This window comes from Xiphophorus couchianus, chromosome 18 (genome assembly GCF_001444195.1).
Source record: "Xiphophorus couchianus chromosome 18, X_couchianus-1.0, whole genome shotgun sequence".
In the NCBI taxonomy this organism is placed as follows: Eukaryota; Metazoa; Chordata; class Actinopteri; order Cyprinodontiformes; family Poeciliidae; genus Xiphophorus; species Xiphophorus couchianus.
The window spans coordinates 25,665,392-25,686,064 of record NC_040245.1 but is presented as its reverse complement, the minus strand read 5'-3'; the positions used below and the strand labels follow the sequence as shown (position 1 = coordinate 25,686,064).

The 20,673-nt window shown below is 39.6% G+C and overlaps 1 protein-coding gene across 3 annotated transcripts in view; it reads left to right on the top strand.

Annotated features, from left to right (window-relative positions):
- The window catches only part of cadm1b (cell adhesion molecule 1b), a 260,038-nt gene extending 243,908 nt beyond the window's left edge, over positions 1 to 16,130 (top strand). For all 3 annotated transcript variants that reach the window (XM_028045551.1, XM_028045549.1, XM_028045550.1), the window contains 2 exons: positions 10,769 to 10,897; positions 11,062 to 16,130. In XM_028045551.1, the coding sequence (XP_027901352.1) occupies positions 10,769 to 10,897; positions 11,062 to 11,180 (248 nt within the window). In that variant the 3' untranslated portion in view covers positions 11,181 to 16,130. The remainder of the gene's footprint in view (positions 1 to 10,768; positions 10,898 to 11,061) is intronic.
- Positions 16,131 to 20,673: the final 4,543 nt, after the last annotated feature.

Sequence of the window (20,673 nt, the reverse complement as noted above, 5' to 3'; positions counted from 1 at the left end):
CTGGATGCGCTGCTTTATGTTCTCAGGTTCTACTTAACCGATTTACCCAGCCTGGGTGATGAAAATGAAATCAGGTTAGTTAATTCACGCCTTGACTAAACAAGCGCGTTAGTGTGGGTCACCTCTTTTCCTTTAATCCGCAAAAGCGTCATTTGAAAACTGAACTTTTGCGGTTCCACCCAAAAGTTACAGATTTTTCAAATTTTACACTGAACACTTTTTTTTAAATGAAGAGCATTTATGGTGACTGATTTTTTTTCTTTGCTCTATTTCCTTTCCATTGTGCAACATAATAACCAAGTAACTTTTTTTTTCTCTTAAAAAAAATTTCAAATAGTGCACTTCAAGAGTCTCAAGTGAACTATTTCACGTTGCGAACCTCTGAATTTACACATTACCCACTGCTTTTATTAACTGCCTGTAAGAGCTTTGCCAGCTAACAAAGTAGACATGAATTTTACTCGGGCCTCCTCGGCTCGCCCTGCGGACCTAATCTGTGAGCGGCTGTATAAATTTCGTTGCTGTTTTGGCTAAGCCGTGAGGGATTTTGCGGATCCTCGTAACTTTCACAAGGGTTGCAGAGAAACATAAAAGATTTCAGGGTCATTCTCATGACTCCTCTCAGCAAAATGTGCTTATGCTCAGACCAAAACCGTCTTGTGATGGTATTTCAGGAATGCACAGGCTGTTTTAAGGCTGTGGTTAACTCTTTTTTTTTTTTTTTTCTCAGTCCTGAGGTTTCCACTGGAGTTTATTGGTTGGATGCTTGGCTGTTTAATCGCTATCATAACTTTTTCAGTGTGGCACATGCTAAGTAATGTAGTGTATTACCGGCACAAATAAGTGCTTAGTTGTGTTATGAGATTATTTAGTGTTCAAAAGCACCAGATAAACTTGACTTTTTGTTGTACTTTTATGTGTTTTTCACCATCATCATCACTGTTTCATAAATTGTAATTAGTTTTATTGTCCTCATTTTTCTCCCTCTCCTGATTTTTCAGTCATGCATAGGTTCTTAGACAATTTTTTCCCATTATTTAGTCAGCTTTTAATGGAAGAACATATTTTAAGGTCTATTCTAATTGGTCTCCAGGCAATTCGCAGTGAAATCTCCCTTAAGTTAAAACAAGCATTTTACTCCACCAGTGTGAGTGTGTGTGTTTTTTTTACAGAGATAAAAATGCTTATCCAGATCCCTCTTTTTTCCCACATTTTACCACAGGGTTGAACATAGAAAGTTATGTGCCAAAGCACTAACACTGTGACCTCATTTTTTTTTTCCTTTTTGTAAAGAATAGTTTTAAAGCACCCGTACCATGTCCAACTTCAAGAAAAGAACCTATATTTCTTCTTATTATTATTATTAAGCTAGTTCCTTGCCTTGGTATTTTCTTGGTTATTAAAAAAAAAAAGTTCTTGCTTTTTTTATTTTGTAAAATCTCAAAAGACACACTGGCATCTCATGGAGTAGTTCAAGTTCACATCTGCATTTTCAGAGACCTCGTCACTTCCATCGAATGTTATTATGCTTATATGTCATATCATCACATGGGCTGTCATAATTAACTTTTTGAATGTATTTAGTGATCAAGCCTTTGCACTGAATTTCACCTGTGGTAGTGTGGAAGCGTCCTTGGGGGGCCATGCTGTTGTTCCTGATAGGAATAAGTCTTTCTTAGATAAAGGTTGGGATGAATGGCTCAATTAAAGGCACGTTCTAAAAGGAAGATCATGATGAGATTAGATTACTTTAAATTATATATTTGTGTAATGGGCGGGGGGGGGAGAGGCATTTTCAGACTGCTTTGAGGCTTCGCTGAATAGCCGTCCTTGTGCAGCTAAGATGTCACTTGTTCATTGGTTTAGTTTTGAAATAGTAATGTTCGCGAGCGCCTTCGTTTACCTTGAGCGCTTCCTTTTCGCATTTTACGCGCTCGCTCACGTTGGTCCGGCACATAACATTTGAATAAAAGAACTCTGCGGGTTGGATGTAGCGTGAGGACACGTTGGAAAAGTTCAAGGGTCGTGAACGCTCTACGTTTGCGAAGCCGTGCGGCTTTCCCATGAGAAGGTTGGGCGTGCAGCATTAGCTGAAAACAAAAGGATAAAAGAGAGGAAAGCTGAAATGATACGCCCCTGTAATAAACCTGGGGAGAGCCGCGGCGGTCTGATCTCCTCGCTGACAGCAGGCCCTCTAATAGGATGCTCTGTTACTGACCAGCAATTAGTCATTCCGGCGCGGAGATGGAAAAGGTGCGACTGTAAAGCATGTGACAGTGGGACTTGAGCGGAGCAGATCCCCCAGCCGCGCAGACACGGGCATCAGTTGCAAATCCTCTTTATTCTCCCATAAATCCCCACGGTTGCGCGCATCCTGTCGCCGGTGTGGGCATGTCAGCGCTCTCTGATCGAGCCGCTAGCACAGCGAGGGAGAGGGAGAGCGGGAGGGGAGACAAAAAAAAGAGAGAGAGGGAAGGAGAAAGAGAAAGAGCTGCACCGGGGATGTGGACAGCAGCCAGACACATTATAGACATAATCAAATTCTGCTTGATTCAAGTGCGAGGCCACAAAAGGCTGCCATAATGATACCGTCTCTCATTTGGAGATTTTCTTCCCACTCCGAGCACCTTCTGTTGTTATAAATGCAAAAACAGTTCGGCGAGCTGCAGGGAAACTTAATCCTGGATTTGTTAGAGCGCCAAGTGACAAACCGATCCACATAGGAAGAAGGATAAATGACAGTAATCATAATAAAGGACTATGCAAAGGGTACTAATTTGGTTAAGGCTTGATTTGATTGTGACTGCGATAATATATCTGCTGGCTGTGAGCTAAATAACTGTTTTAAACACTGGCCCTGAGAAGACAATGAAGGAATGACACTGTTGAAACTCGACAGCGTGTGTGAAAAATGAAAGGCGAAGACATGTTTACACCGAGATATCTAATGTGTGTGTCTCTCAAAACCCTTTTTTTTTAGGTTTAACATAGATGATGCTTAGTGAAATGTGTTGCTAAGTATACATTTATGTAGAAGGCAACATGTTGATCAGTAGAAAATATGTATAAGGCCAACTTCAAACATTTATTTGTCAGATTAATGTGTTTCCAAAATGCTTTTCCAACAAGCAGCTAAACTGCCAATTTGGACTGTTAGTGTCAAGATCCCTGATCGAAGTAAAAGAGCAAACCTCAACTAAATTCAATAAATTAAAATATGCCTTCTGGTGATGCAACTTTTTGAAAATGAGAACCTTTAAGCAGGTGTGAAGCATGTGTTTCATTTAGTCCACAGTTTTGTACTCAAAATGTTTCCTTTTTTGTTTTTCAGATGTAATATTCCAGTCCTGATTTTCTTAGCTGGAAGCAGAAAATAATCATAATTAGCAAATGTAAAGACTATAACGACTTGAAAACATTAATAACAGTATTGGCTTTTAATGTATCTTAGTGAATCAAGTTACTTAAGTAAATTTACTTTTCAATAATGCTCTTTATTAAATATCAGAGCACAACTGAAAATAGAACAACTTACTTGAGTTTGCTTGTTTAATAAATTGAATCACTTGTGCTACTATGAGATTCTTGAAGGGGGTAATATGTATTTTTAGGCACATTTTATGTCACAGTGAAGTACCTGTTACCTTCAGTTGTTGTGAAAATGCCATAAATATCAAAAATCAAGAAATCCATCTTTGCGCAGAGCCCTACCTGACCTACCTTGAAAGTGGTCTCTGTCTCTTTAAGAGCCTCCTACCCTTGCTGTCGTCACAACAACGCTTCTCCATGTCGCCCATTGATGGAAGTCACACGTGTTCACAGCGGATCTCAGGTGCGTTGTAGCTCACTCGATGAGCTCAGCAGGTGTTTGCTAATTGCTGCTGCCGCTAGTCTGGAGGAGCTGAGTGGGGGAGGGTTGCTAAGTGGAGCACACCTGAATGGTTGCCACGGGAGACTCAAGGAGTTCTCAAACAGGCATGAACGAGTCAAAGCAACGCTCTAGACACAAGACCCTCACCTTAAAGTTTTGACGTTAGATAATCACGAAGAAAAATACCACAGCTTCATGACATGTAAAAAATAATCTGTAAAATGATCTAAATGAGATTATTTGAAACTTATTAACCCTTTTTGGCATTCCTGGTTGAGCCTAGTTTTGATACAGAGTCTTAATGGTTCCTGACCAAATGCAATGAATCATTGACAGGAATCTGCCTTCCTTAGCAAACATGTGGAAATAATTTGTTTTCAAATGACAATATCATTCTGAAAGTGATTCTTTAGTTATTTTTTTTATTAATATTTTCTTGCTGCTTCATTTTAACCAGCTGACTGGCAGTGATGGTGCTGCATTACTCTATGTTTTATAAAGCTCCAGAAATGTCTGTTTTGCTAGCGTCTTTGTTTTTTTTCTTAAAGTGTGAATATTATGATTATCATCATCACCTCTTATTCTTTGTAAAGCACGTTGGCCGATGGTAATATTAAAAAAGTCTTGTTTGATTAGCTTTGATCAATAATTATTTTAATGCGTCATTTAATAATAATTGCATTACTTCTACATAAAGGAATTAGCTTAATTTACACTTTGGATCTTTTTTTTTTTCTCTTTAAGTTAGCTACCTGTGCCAGATGATCAAAGGTTCAAAAAAATTACTTCATTTTACAGAATAATTTATATTCAACAGAGGTTCATATGGTGATTATGACGTTGTTTGCCCCAGTTATTTTAGGAATTGAAATGACTGTTACTTTGAATGAATACATCAAAATTTTGTTGTAATTAAAAAATGCCAAGCATAAAAAAAACAAGTAAAACTATCATGTTAATATGTTAATGTGATAAAAAAAAGACCATATGATATGTTCTTTCATAATAAATGAGAAAATTCAACACAAATTTTAATAATAAAAAATTAATTACAACTTTTTTTGACAAATTTATGAAACAATCTCAAACTAATTTATAGAACAATCCAACTCACTTTTCTTTTTTTTTGGGACTTATGTCCTCAGAGAGCTGTTGAAGTGTTGAAAGTGTCGCCACTAGTTCCTTTCTGCTCTGGACTGCGTCTTTTCTGCTCTCCCGTGTTAATCACAGTGGAGAGTTTCCTCCGGTGATGCGATGTCACCGCTGGATTTGTTTACAGTGTGCAAGCAGCAAGGACTGCAGAGAAAACTCACCCACAAGTTTCTGTGTTCAAATCAATACCACTGAATATATCTGAACACATCAGCTACACTGTTAAGCAGATGGTAGACTGGTTTTTCCTTCTTTCTTTCTTTCTTTCTTTCCCACTCCAACACTTGCTCCCAATAAATGCCAGGGAAAAGTTGCGCTGATGTTCACGTGCCGCCTCTCTTGGCGATCTTCCAGACGCCCGCCGTGCTGCTGCGGCGCCATACAGAAACCAAGGCTTTTAAGGCTGTCGCTGGTACGTCGCAGTTGTAAATTGGAATTGCTCAGCCGTGAAGGCTTACGAAGATTATTTTGTTTATGAGACATCCTCCAATAATAATAATTCTAATAAAAAAAAAAAATCCCTGATTTACATGTTATCAGTTAAAAGCCTTCTGTTTAGTTGGAACACGTCCGTCTAAAATTCATGCACGGTTCACAATGACTGAAGACGGGTTCTACCAAGTTGGTATCAGTAGTCAGTATCTTACTAGCCGTCTGAACAGCCTCATTTTAGAGAAACAGATCAGTCTTAGTCAAGATAACTACTAATCAGTGACGTGCGTTCAAGGGAGGCAGAGCCTCACCAGTCATAATGGAAAAATATAATAATAAAATAATTTGTATTGCTATTTTCACCCTGTGGTTTGTACTGTAAAGTATTTATTTTTTATTTAGCTTAACCAATTTTGAGTAGTTTTTCTTCAAAATCGCTGAATTTTCTTCATTTCCCATTCAAATGCTCGGAAGCGCAGCTGGTGAGGCAGCAGTGAGCTGAGCTTCACCTTGATTGATCAACCTCTCACTAACTGCACTGGATGACAGCATGAATGGTTAAAAAACATTTAATGCGTGAACTGATTTTCCATAATTTAGCTTATATAATATAATGTAAAGTGTTTCTTGTCACCAACTATGTGTGTAACGTGTTTCGTGTGCTGAGCAGCGATCAGAAACGGCGGAGAACAGATTCGAGGTGAGGCAGGCAGTTCTCTTGCCTGATGGCAGGGGGCGCTCATGATCCAAGACATTGTGACTGCAGAGTAAGAGACAGTAACAACGAGCTAGCCATGGAGCTAGCAATACAGTAAAGTCAAGTGCAGCGATATATTTATAGTTTTCTCTTCTTACCACAACAATCACTTATTAATAATCGCAAAATAAACATTAACCCTAAAACCGTATTACTGCAACAGACTGAATGTTCTGCTTTTTTTGTGGGAAATATTTGAGTGGGTTTTTTTGTGGCGTTGTTGTCAATTGCTATGGCAACAAGTCTGTGTGTAGCCTGGCCAAAGCAGAGAGCGAGAAAGAAGTGGTTTTGAGTTGTACTTCAACGGTTTTTCTCTTTGCTGTGGAGTATAGCACAAAATTAATACCTAAATGTCCAAGTTTGATTGAATTAACGGAATTATTCTAGGGCGGCAGCGCGGCTATACATGACATGTAAAAGAATAGTTTTTTGCCCTCCAGCTTTGTCCGCATGCGTGAAATGTCCTTATGTAAACAATAGCCTGCAGGTGGTCTATATTTGTATATCTGGTTATGATTAAGTCAGTGCCTCACCAGCTATGAACCTCATCGCACGTCACTGCTACTAATTAAAGTGAACCAAATAACTCCAGTGTGAACAATAGCTGTGTTTTATGCTCGTTTACAATTCAAATCAGAGATTTATACATGAAAAGACACAACCAATTGTTTTTCACGTCATCAGACATGAAGTCCAACTTAACATTTCCTAACTGGCTAAATTATTTGTATTTGCCAAAGGGAGAATAATTGGGCAGAGATTGTTTTACTCTTTTTAAAATCAAAAGTTTAAATGCATTGCCTTAGCATTTGATGGAATTACCTTCAAACTGTAATATTTAACTTGAACATTTTGGGTATTTTTTCTGAATCTAGTTGCAATAGTTTGCTGGATATCTGGCTAATTTCCACTGAGAGAGAGAGAGCGAGAACGCGTAATGTTGGGTTTGTTTGACATGCAAAAATATAAGCACTCAAACATCGAAACTTTGTTCTACACATTTATTTTTCTAGAATTTAGCGAATGGAAATAGTTGTTGTTACTCTGTCTAATAAAGCAGAAGGTTTGGTTGGATATGATGTCACACAGTGAGAGGAAAACCAGTTAAATAAAACAATATGACTGGTCTTCACACATGTGACTGATATTTACTGTTGTTTTAGGTTACTGCTTGGACGGAAATTGCACTTTGAAACATAAAGTGCAACTGACAGTCTTCACCTGAATGTTGCAGCTTCAGCTGCCTTTCTATCGCTACTCCAGTGTGTGCGGAGTTTGGCATTTTTCTCCCAATTCTTGTGTCAACCAAATTGCTGATTTCATATTAGTGAGCCATGCTCTGGCGGTGCAGGTCTCACTTTTCTCCACAAAAAGGTAATCGGTTGTGATGGTGTAGCTGCACTACAATATCGTGGCTCTCAAAATGTCTTTTTTTAATTTTACACAGAGAATAGAAATGTGCTTTACTGTCTCACTGCGGGGAAATTCATCAGTTGATCTTTGTAGAGACAGTGGTTACTCTTTTTTTCAGTCGTCATTTCTTCTGATTAGAAATGTTTTATTTTTACTTGAAGACGGTGCTGAAAAACGTCATCATTCATTGATAGTGGTAACTTCCTGCTAAAATCAGTGCAACACAAAAAATTATTTTTTGCCGGAAAATGACTTAAGCGCTTTGAAATATAGTCAAAATGCAGATTTTGATGTATTTATGTTTGATAATATACAGTAAGTACGTATAAAGATGCACTTATACACTTCTATTTTATGATCTTTCCAGCAAATTCTATAGATGATAGTTTATCCTGACCTTTAGTCTTTGACATGACTTAAACTCCCAAATTTTCTATATGACCAACAACATAATAAACCTATATGCAACAGTGAATATGTCCACATAGGAGCGCAGATAGGCTGAGTTAGCACTCCTCATCGCTGCTGACCTTTACATTTGAAATCGTCTTACAGCACACTGAAGCCCCGTGCTTTTGGCATGCTCTATAATTCCTTTTACAACAAAATCGGAGGTCGCGAAAACGGGCAAAAAGGAGACATTGACGACACGCGCCCGCATCGGAATTTTTGGGGTCATGTTTTGTCCGCTCACCCCGGTGGTAAATACAGGACCGGTGAACAGGAAACCAGTGTTCAGCAGTGTGCCTAATGCGGGCAACATGAAACGCAGCCAACCGTAGCCGTTGATACTGCTGCCGTTAGGGGATTTTAAGTTATTCTCTGACATTTTTGTGATAGTGTCTTGCTGCTGACTCCGGAGGAAAATTTTTCTTTTTTTTTCTCCCCTCCCCTACTTGTTAAATCAAACTCTCCCTCGATGCACCGAGGCAGCCAAGACCTCCTCGTGTTTCCTCCAGGATGTGTCAGGCGGAAAGACAGGGGGTGAGCAAGGTGAGGGCAGGAGGCTGGGAAGAAAAAGAAGCAGAAAAAAAAGAAAGAAAAAGGGAGGGAAGATGAGACAGGACGGTTGCACAGGCCATTTAGTGGGAGCATGTTCATTAGCATGGAGCACGGGCCGTTTCGTCTCCTCCGGGGGTGGGGGGTGTGCGTGTGTGTGTGTGTGTGCGGGGCAACAAGAGAACTGTGCTATCCTGACATCCTTGATACAGTAAACAAACTGCGCCTCGTACGGGCCTCGACGCGCAACAGCCGTGCCCTCCCTGTTGAAGATGAATCCATTTTAGCGGGAGCTCTCGGCCGAAACGGAACTTTTCCTATTAATTACGCTCCTGGTAGGAACCGATTCTGACAAGCCGAGCTACCGAATGAGGTGTTTTTCTTCTCTTTTCTTTTTTATTTCTCAACTTTTTTCTTTTCTTTTCTCTTTTCCTCTCAGTTGAGATGTGACTGCCACGTCTCAGACCCGTCAAGTCGACTTATTACGCCTTCTTGTCGCGTCGAGGAATTCTGCACCCTCAACTCGTCTTTTATCAAAATCATTCAAGTCCAGAGCATGACTGGAGAGACTGATGGAAAATTGAGCTGCTCTCTCATGCAGCAAAAAGAACAGTGCGGCCATTCCCCCTTCGCCCATCACTCCTCAATCAGTCCCAATGTGCACAGATATAGACTATTGATAAATGCCTCTGAACTATTCTGAGGCTGGAAATTTAAGGGCTTCGGAGTTTCGCCTTGTATGTCGAGCGGCGCACGGATAACTCTGGCTAAGTGCCGGACGGCGATACTCGCTGACACCTGAGGCAGTCGCGCATTTCTCGGTTTTGGGGGTAGAGGAGGGGCGGGAGCTGGCCGCCAATTTATCTTCAGACGTGTGTCTCTTTCTCATGATTGAGCTCTATAACTTCCAGAAATGGGCCCTTAAATCGCAGCGCATCTTACAGTGTGTGAATTCTCGCCGAAATTGCAGACAGTGTCTGCCGTTTCACGGTGGAATGACTGTCCTAATATTTTCAGCGCCGCTCGCTCGAGGAGACGCCGGAGGGAATGTCTAAAAGCAAAAGTCAAAAAAAAATTTTTAAATGACGCGACATCTCGTTCTGTTTGTACTTTTGAATCTGCCTAAGCAATAGAAATAATTGTACAATTAAAAATCCTGTTTCTTTTTTCATATAGTTCTCCTTTAAGGATGAAAGATTTTCTGAAGTAATATTAATAATTTTTACTTTATTCATCCCAGCAGGGAAATTATTTCGCAGTTACAGCACACGACAGGAGCTGTGTCTGCAGGCAGCCAGCTGAGCCGGCGCCATTTTTTGAAGGAGGACATGTGGCAAAGGTCGTCGGGACCGGGAGTCGAACCCACGACATCCACGGGTCTAAGGCCTCCAAACGTGGGGCGTGCTAACCCGCTGCGCCACCACAGCACGCCCTACTGAGGAATGAAAAGATGATTTTTTTAAGAAATCGATTATGAATTGAAACCCACATGATTCCTCTTAACAAGAACCCTTCACATTTATTTGTGAAATGTGGAGGAAAAAAACCCAATGGAAAATAAATTCATCAAGAAAAATATCGTACTGAATCAAACATTAAACCTGAGTATTCGGCTAGAAGATCAGTCCCATTAAATACATTTTTAACACATTTACTGGTGGCACTCTTCTTCCTGTTGCTTTTAAGAAAGCAGTTTTTACTAATAAGACAGAACTTTTCACAAATTTTGACCACTTGTTTGCACAATCTCTTTTGATCGCCCGCAGTCTTGGGTTTATGTTGTTTTCTCCCCTGTTGAGCCCAAAGGTTTTCTACAGGACAGATTTTCATAACCAAAGAAATGCACTCCATATAAAGTTTATGCGAGGTTATGCTCCTGCAGTAACTTCAAGGCTTTTCACACATCTCTACCAGAGGTGCCAAGTGGTGTGAAAACAGCTGTGTGTGTTCAGAATATTTCTATTCTCTTTAAAACTTTCTGGTTTGCTCACTCCAACGTTGGCTACGGCACTCTGATGGCCAGAAAACCACGCGTGTGTGGGCTGCACTTTTACCACAGTTCTCAAGCTGAGCGTTTTTGTAACCATGATATTAACTTTTAGTTGTTGTGTTTTTGTTTTGTTTTTTTCCTTTGTTTTGCCAAGACTCCAGGGCCAGCGAGGGCGCTCCGCAGAAAATCGACCACGCCGTCATCGGTGGAGTGGTCGCCGTCGTGATGTTTGCGATCCTCTGCGCGCTCATTGTGCTCGGCCGGTACTTTGCCAGACACAAAGGTAAATGCGCCGCCGCCGCGCTTGCTCGCGAACGCATTGTTGAGAGAGTTTAAGTGCTTTATTTGAAAATGGAGTGCAGCAGAGTTGAAGAGAAAAGGTGGCGAGGCGGAGCGCGCCGGGCGCTAATTCGTTTGTCCCCCTTTTTTTTTCATTTTTTTTTTCAGGAACTTACTTCACGCATGAAGCCAAGGGAGCGGACGACGCAGCCGACGCCGACACGGCAATCATCAACGCAGAGGGGGGCCACAACAACACAGACGAGAAGAAGGAGTACTACATCTAAACCAGACGGGCCTGAAGTGATGGTTGGGGACGCGGTGGGAGCACTGCGTCCAGCGTTGATTGGGTAGTAGGACGGCTTGGGTTAGGGTAAAAGAAGAAGGGGAGAGGAGGACGAGGAGGAGGGAAGTAGGAATGGCGTAGCCGCGTGGGAAGAAGAGGCGTCGTTTAGTCTCCTGTCCGACCCTTCCTTGGACTGCCGGGTCCTATTCTGTACAGTATAATTATTTTACAGACAATTTTGTGCCTTGTTCTATTTCTTTTGTCGGTTCGTTGGTTTCTATTCGCATTGCTTGTTGGATTGGATTCTTTCTCCATGTGCTCTACTTGATCCTTTGTTGCGTTTGGCTTTCAGAGGAGATAGAAAGGGGTCTGGTGTTTGTCAGTGTGTGCTACAACTAGCTTTTAGCTCATGTAACCAGATATAAGAGAGGCCAGCTCACTCACACTTTTGTTCACTTTTTTAAATTTTTTTTATCTCTTTCTCTCCAGTTGCTTATTAAATAAAACCCAGTATCGACATGTTTCTCCCCGCTGGGTCAAAGTCCTGTGGTGCCTCCCAAGTTCATCACATTTAGATGCAGGTCTGATTGGTTTTGACGATTACCTGCACACACACACACACACACGCACGCCTACACACAACCCCCCCCTTCAAATTCAGACTCACTGTAGATTACTTACGTAACCGTTTTGAGTACTCATGCCTTTCTTTGAATGTATTTGCTAAAGGAGTAAGTACGAGTCACATGTATACGTATGGGGTTTAAAATCAAGTTGCGAGATGCAACCAATCCCTCAAAAGTTCCCAGATCCATTCAGTAACGCAGAATTTTATTTTGAACCACATTCCTAAAAAGTCTTGAGCAGCTACCATTTCTGAAACGTCTTACTATTTTCATCAGATTTATCCGACAAACTCTCCAATGTCAGTGGTACCTAATTCCATCCATACCTGCAATCGATGCCATGTTGTTTCTATAAAGGGATGTTTCTATCTTTTTTTGTTCTTTTTTTGTCCCCAGGGTCAATTAAGATGAAGTATTTGCCAATACAGAGTTTTGATCTAATACTTGCATTTCTTTACAGCCAGATTTGAGTTGTACACTGCCTATCTCTAGTAAATTAAAGTTCAAATATGTAACGTACTGTACATCTATCTGGATGTACCACAAAAAAAGGAAATAAAAACCTTTATTTTCCACCACATGAGTGGGTTGGTCACCCTGAGTGGTAAATTCAATCGCCGTGCAATTGTTTCCGCCTCACCGCTGTCCCTTTGAAGCTTTTCTACTTGTAGCTTCCTGTTGGAGTTAGCATGAGGAACATTTGGGCGTTTCACAACCATCTCGAGAAATACTTGAACTGCCAACTTTGCGGGATACAGCTGAACAATTTTTGTTTTCCGCTAAAAGATAGCTGTTGACTGCAAACCTTTCTTCACGACATTCAACCTGCCGGTCACGTCCTCTGAGGCGTTCGACGTAAAGCCTGTATAGGAAGGCGAGAGCATGAACAGCTGACTTCATGGTTAAAGACCATAATCAGAATCCCAGACCAATGCTTGGGATCGGATCGGCCGTGTCCCTCGATTTTGAGAAAGTGATCTAGCTTGTCATACGACATCATGTGTTTTCATCTGTCAAACCTTTCATCTCCTACTTTATGAGTCAATTGTTGGTTGTGTTCTTTGTTGTAAAATTGTCCGTTTCATTTGAAAAGTTAGTCTTTATCCTCAACCCGTACCCAACTTTATTTAATATTCATCCTGGAATCTGTCAGGTTTAGTTTACAGAGGCATTTGTCTGCTGCATTAATACCACAGCAGACTGCATCTCCTCAAAAACATTTCTGGAAGATAGTTATCTTCTAAGCAACACTAATGTGCCATGACAGTGAGGCAAAGGTTGTTCGGTTTCTTTCATTTTCATGTTTTTGTCTGGTATTGACAAAGAAAAATGTATGAAACAACAGATAGTGAAAGGTTAAGATTTCTGGAAAGACACTTTGCTGTAAGAGACTGACACTGTAATATTTAGTAGTATCAAGGTGCATATACTGGACCTTAAATACTTTAGCAAAATTATTCTAATTAGCTGTAACAAGTGGCTACCTATTTAAGTAAAATTAGGATATTTATCTAATTTAGCTGAGCAGAAAACTCAGTAAATCAGCTAGCTAATTTAAGTACATCGACTCTAGCTAATTTAGTTAAAAAGTCAAAGGAGCTGTTTAGCTAAATTAGCTGCACAACCTGAATACCTGATTAGCTAACAATAATAAATAATAACAATAAAAATAATAATAGTAACTCAGTTTGGTAGTTTTCTAGATTGTCTCTTTAGCTAATTAAGCTTAACTAGCTAAACTGATTTAGCTAGTTAGCAATGTTTGACCTATTGAACAGGTTAGCTATTTTAATAAAATTAGCTTAGCAGCTAATTTAGCCATCAAAGTAGCTAACTAAAGTAAATAAGCTGCTTAACTATCCATCCACATTGCCCATAGGCTACACGCTAACACCAGACGTGTTATGCAATCTGGTCATAAGCTACCGTAGAGCCTGCTGGCTATCTGAATATCTGACCTAAATTAGCTGTTTAGCTAACTCGCCTACACTCTTAAGCATCATTTATTGTGTTGGCTTATAAAATCCGACTTCACCTAAGTATTACGTCACGCTAAAACAGACAGCTAGCAATTCTTTGCTAGCTTAAAATATCTCCCATTTTCATACTTCCATTCCATGCCGACGAGTCTTTGTGCGTATTCCATAAACAAAGTTGGAAAGCCCCCTCTGTCCCTCCTTATCTGCTGGAAGAAAACAAAACTGATGTCACTCTTTCAATTAAAATAAAAACACAAAAACTGCCCACGTATGTTTAGCTTTGAAGTCCTTGCCGAGCCATTTTTGTTTCTTATGCTGTTGTTCTTGTTGGTTTCCGACTTAAAAGACCTTTCACTCACTGCAAGTATGAGTCCATTAAATTTTCCTCTGTGCAAATACTTTATCTTTGGGCTTTCTTTGATAACTTCTAAGGCCAAAGGATTTCACTTGGGGAAGCTCCTAGTTTAGTTTTTTTGTTTTGGTTTTTTTTTCTCTGTCATCTCGTAGCCTCAAACCGAGGCAGAGAAATGGCACAGTGCTACAATTTATCTCTCCTTTTCGCTAACCCCAATCAAACAGTGTGAACTTTACACATTCTACGCCTCTCCGACTCACAGATAGAAGAGCAAAACTGGTTTGGCAATTAGCAGGACACTTTATTGCATTGCCTGAAGAAGAAGAGCAAGAAGATGAGTAAGGGGGGAAAAAAGACCAGATAAAAACGAATGACCACTGCCTTAAACAGACCTCTTGATACATATAATAATAAAATAAAATAAAAAAATAAAGAATAAAGTGAAGGACATATTGTAGTGCCTTCTTCTGATCTCGAGGCATATGGTTAGAATCATACTCTAAGCTTGTACATATATCTGTCCTTTCTAACTTTCAGGCCGATACTCAGCCAAGTTGTCTGTTCATGCACTATAAACTCATATCCTGGTTTTTGGATCTGGATGATAAATAAATCAAATTCATTCATTTTGAAAATAAAATATGTTGAGATCATTTTTGGTAAAACATTTTTTGTGTGTGTGTGCAGTGGGGCCAGTATTTATAAGAGCAAAATTCAATTTGGCCTTAAGTATTTGGTCGCCTTTACTGCGTTTGCTATTTATTTGAATATTTCCTGGGCGAAGGCTAAGCAGCTTTCAGAGAGGAATTCAGTGCTAAAAGCTAGATTATAAGCTAGAATAAGAACAAATTAATATATCTCTCTCTCTTTTTGTTGTTGTTTCTAGATTGTGGAGTTGCGGTGTCATGGAAACAGCTATGTGCATGACAAATGTTACTCTGGGCTTTGATATTTATCTTAAATGGTACCTGTCGCTTTTGATGGATGAACTTTGAGAAAGGCTGTGGTAGGAGGGGGGGGGGGGGTTAAATCATTTTAATCCAATTTTTCATTTATATTTCTTACATGATGTGTAGTATTTTTTTTTCCTTCACTCTCTCAGGTTCATGAGTGTTACTATAGTTGTGTTATTTTTTTTTATTTTATTTTGCATCTCAGGTAGATTGCAAATTTTAAGCCCCGAGTATATATATAGATATATAGATATATATATATATATATATATGCTGTAGTACCACAGGTTTTGGAAGACGTAACAAAAATCACAAGATGTACATGTTCCTCTCAGTTGTACATGTTTCTGTGTTTAATATGGTGCACTGTTACGGTAAATGTTAAATATTATTTTGCATAGGCCTAGTTCACAAAGAAAACTAGATTTGTTAAGCAGCTGAAAACGATGTACAGTCGGTGTTAACGAAATCACGACGATGTTCTCGACACTTCTTCTTCTTCTTCCTCCACCGTTGCGTTCTGCTCGCGCGGCGCGGGTCAGTTAGTACGCCTAGGATATTCTCACAGCCCTCAAGGATCTGTTTGTGTCATGCATCGCTTTTCTTATTTAGACGATGGTGTATTTTACTGTGACATGAAGTTTTATGAATGATCTGTAACCCCTTGGATATTTGGACGAAACTCACGGTTTTAAAGCCTGGGGAGGGAGGAAGAGGAAGGGGCGTGGGGAGAGAAGAGACCGGGTCGGGGAGGTGATCGTTTTTAAACCCCTAGATTGGTTGTTTAGGTTGTTGAATCTTGAATTACATTTTTTTTTCTTTTTTTTTTTTTTGTTCCCAAGTGACATTTAGTTTGTTTGTTTTGGTTTTTGGGGGGTTTTTGTGTAGTGAAGAGGATGGGGTTTTTTTTTTGTTTGTTTTCTTGTTTTCATTTGACCATACATATTTTGTATTGGTTCATGCCAACATTTTTACGAAAGAATAAAAAAAAAAATCTGAAGAGTACTTGTCTTAATAAAAAGATATCAATGTTTGAAACGGCGTGCAGCTGTCCTTTGTTTGAAACAACGCTTCCACTCGTAATCACTTAGGAATCAAATTGCACTACATTTCGTGCTAAATTGGCTGAATTATAAAAACGCGAGTAGATCATCACGTCATTAACGTCGCTTTTATTTCCATATTCTCATTCGAACCAAACCGTTTAGAAAGATTTGCTCAATTTTATGTTATTAATATACAAAAGGTAAAGGCAAAACGATGTCAGCTGTTCGACAACATAATAACGTAGATCATTTCATTTACAAACCCAAACATTAGGAAGTTTTCCTGCAAATAACTGATCTAATAATTTTAATGTCAATTCACTTGTTTATATGTACAGCCCCAATTCATCACAAATCTTGTTTCGAGACACTTTGCAAAAAAGAAAAAAAAAAAACACATTTTAGTTCAATATGTCATACATTCCCCTGGTTATAACACAGCAAAGTTTGCTCAGTTAATTACTCGACGTGGTTTTAAAAAATGTAGCGGGCGAGAAGTTGATGACTTTACAGCAATCCCTCATAGCGAGCACGAGGAAGAACTCCCCTTCAACAGGAAGAAACCTCCAGCAGAACCAGAGCCAGGCTCAGTACGACTGTGCAGCGCTTTATTTCCATCTCGAACTTAAATCTTTTAGGTCATCAAACAACTTCTTAATATCGGTTTTATAATGCTTTTTAAAAATGATTTAATTTACTAAGTGACAACAAAACCTTTCCAAACCAAGCGTGGCCTTGTGATATTTGCTAAATTATGAATTAACTCTACAGTTGAGGCAGCTCAGTTTAATTTGTCTAATGCCGCGCAGGTCTGGTTGCTGTCGAACTTGTAGAATTTTTTTTTAAAAATCCCTTGATCTGTTAACAATATAAGCAAGCGTTTAGGCACGAATGGTTGCTGTGGGAGATTCAGGCGTTTACTCAAACATGCATGAATGAATCCAAGCAACACTTTGTGATGATGGAATAACATTATAGCATGATGTAAAGCACGAAACGTCTAGCTTAAGTAATATCTCCCCTTAATTATTGACACAAAAATATATGTAGAAGAACTCTGTTAGGAATTTAATATCTAATACACGATAATAATTATAATGCTTTAATCCTCAGTGTTGCACCAACTTCTGGCTCCTGTCATCATTCATGCCTCTGCCTGTTTAGGTTTTGCTCATGACAGCTTGGCTCCACGTTGCCGTCTTGTAATTGTTACGGCGCTCACAGGTTCTCCTTTGATCACCCTGGAGATGATCAGTGGCTGAGTTTTTGTGATTTTTATCTTTTTTGTGAACCCTGGTTTTGGTTTCTAAGCATTCGAGATATTTTTAGCTGAGCAGACTATCATTTTCTCCAGTTTATATATATATATATATATATATATATATATATATATATATATATATATATATAATTTTCACCTCCAATCAACTTCCTTTCAGCCTTGACTTCCCAAATATCTGGATTGAAATCGGTTTACTCTGATTTTCATCGCTTTAATAAAATGACCGCCATCTTGACCAGGTTTTGCATTTGGCCGCCTTTTTTGGCCACCTGCTTTCTCTTCGCTGGTTGAACCCCACAGCATTATTTTAAACGCAAAACCTCGAGTTGACGATTCCAGCCGTGCGTGACTCCTGGTCTTCGCCGCTAAATTATTCACCTTTAGAGAGCGAAGGACTCGAGAACGTTCGGGGCAGGAGCAGGTGGAACGTTTTGCCTCGTATTCGTTGTCAAATTCACTTTGCTTGTTTAACAGGGTAAAAAGCATTAGGTTGGATTGAACCTTTTCACTTCACTCTGCCCTCCTGGTGCTTGTCAAATTTACAACAACAAAAAAAAAGAAGTAGAGAGAGCTTCTGACATGCAGGAAAAATATTGTACCGCTGTCGATTGGATGTTGGTGAATGGCAGCGGCGGCAGCAATCTGGGCTCCCATCGGTGACTGACAAGCTCGTTGTGGCGCAGATAGAGGCGAGAAACGCTTTAAACGACACGATGACTGACACCGACAGGCTCAGGGGCCCTGTTAAAGTTTCCGGCTGAACGCTGGATGCCGGTGATTTGACAAATTGATAGGCGTTTTGGGGAACAAGACCTAATTCATAACCATAAGCTATCCTGTCATCATAATTCTGTCAGTGCCGCCATTTCCCATTACTTTTAAGTGATCCGTTCCAGGTAAAGGTCAATAACATTATTCAAACTTTAATGGGAGGAGTCCAACCTTCAAAAACCAGCCACTTTCCTCCCTTATTCACACAATGATTTGACTGTAATGCTTCTCTCCAGGAGTATTAAATAGCTGCACGAAGAGCGACTCCCTTTGTGAATCATGATGACTTGAGATTTGTATCTTTTTTTTTTTTTTGCTTAACACAAAGTTACATGCAGCCCTGGTTAAGATGTGCAGAACGCCTTAGAATAAATTCATCTTTTTCCTGACATTAGCATCGTCTACCACTGGGAAAAATTTGACTTGTCCATCCTGCTACGGCATCAAATGTGACGGCGCAGAGACATAATCAAAACAGTCAAAGAAACTAGCATCGCTCTCCACACATATAAAAACAAAGTTATCTATATTAATAAAAAAAATACATGTATCTTTAGATGCGGAAGCATAATCCATATACAAAAAAAAAGTAGAACAATCAAATTTTTGGAGACATTTTTTCTTTGGGACAGTGGGGGGAAAAAATCATCAGCAGCTAAAATAATTTGTAAACCTGTCAACGTCATTCTCATCAATAACGTTTCTGCTGAAATGAAATTCACACTTGATCTCAGTAAGAAGTAATACAACGCAGACAAGTGAAGCACTTAAATTAGATTATGTGGAATAAAGTGGCATTGAGGAGAAAATAACTGTGGCGTGTTTTTAATGTGGTACAAGTTCAAATAAAGCCCTCAACCACAAAAGCCAACTCTGCCGATGAAGGGAAAAAAAAAAGTTGAACTTTGTTTAAAGTCGGCACCATTAAATTTGGACAAAGCATCGCAGCAGGAGTGGACCCTGGAGGCTGGAACATTACGGTCCGAGCCGCTTTCATTACAGGAAGTGGCGAGTGGAGAGACGGACCAGGAAGTTCCTGGTGAGAATCTGAAGACAAAACCAGAGCGGACTTCCAAGAAAGATTGTAGCCTCAGAGAGAGAGAGCCAAGGAAACCCAAACACAGAGTACAGGAACCTTTAAGGTTTGAAAACTGTTTGTGTGGGGGAGGGTGAAAATAACAGCTTAACAATGCAGGACTTAAGACCAAAAATGCTTTTGTACAAACAATTTGTCAAATTCCAGCAAGCCTTTTCAAAATGTATCCAATTGGCAATACAATGTTTTTTTGGCTCATAACCTAATTTATGGTATAATTTACTTTTAAAATTATTTTTCACAATTTCTGCTTCTTTTTTTTCTCTTTTGATTCTCTTTTTGTGGCTGCAGAAAGGAGAACGAGCCATTCATGTGGAATAGCTACAAGTAATGGCTACTTGTCTAAATTTGCACGAAATTACAAAGAAACAGTTCCAAAGAATAAAATAATTGCTCCCGAAACAAACAAGGCCCGGGGAGGAATTACCGTACATTGTTCTTGCCTCCATACCCACAGGCGGGATGAAAGAATTACATCCAAAGTTCAAATGTAGCTGCAAAGAGTGCAACTATTTATTTATTTAATTGTTGCTTCACTGCAGGGTTGCCGATAACAGTGGTGCCACTGGTGTAATTAATTTTTTTTTTTTTAAAAGTAGTTGCATTTTCCTGTTGGTAGCTGTCCAGACACCGCCAGCGTGTGATGTTTCAGATTAATATTACTAATCCTATTTAAATGTTCAATTTTAATTTGGAATGACATGTTTAAGTATAATTAGCACAATGGGGAAATTAAGAGTGGACGAATGTCTGAGCGCGGCCTGTTTAGCTGACTAATTAATTGATTAAGATTGATGGCATGTACCACTTGGCTTGGCTGAGGTATAATTAAATGTAGCAGGAATAAATAGCGAGAGGGAACAAAGGCATAATGCAGCCAGTTCTGACTCAACAGCCCTGCTGTAAAAAAAAAAAAACCAAAACCACTTTTTCTACTATTTTTATTCTCATTCATAAGTTATGGTCATTTCAAAACTTTTTCACGAGAGAGTCTTCCTGAAAACACAAACAAACCCGTTCAAATAAACTCATTCCTTTTCTTTCTTCTTCTTTTTTTACTTGCTGAATCCTCGCAGGTCTCACGATATCCTCTGCAGGAACCTGCTTGCATAAGCGCGCACGGCCAGACTTGCACTTTGCTGAAGTGCTTGTTTGATTTTATTTTCGTCATTCATCCTTCTCGGGGTTGCGCCCGTCATCGCATTGCAGTGAATTTCTGACATTTGCTCATTTGTATCCTGTAGCGCAGAGTATGTTTTGTTGTTTTGTTTTTTCTCACAGAAGTGACACAGGATCTTATTGTACAAAGAAAAGCGATCAGAAGAGCACGAAACATCGCAAAACGTTGCATTGATATCAAGTACAGTGAGTGACTGTCACCAATAA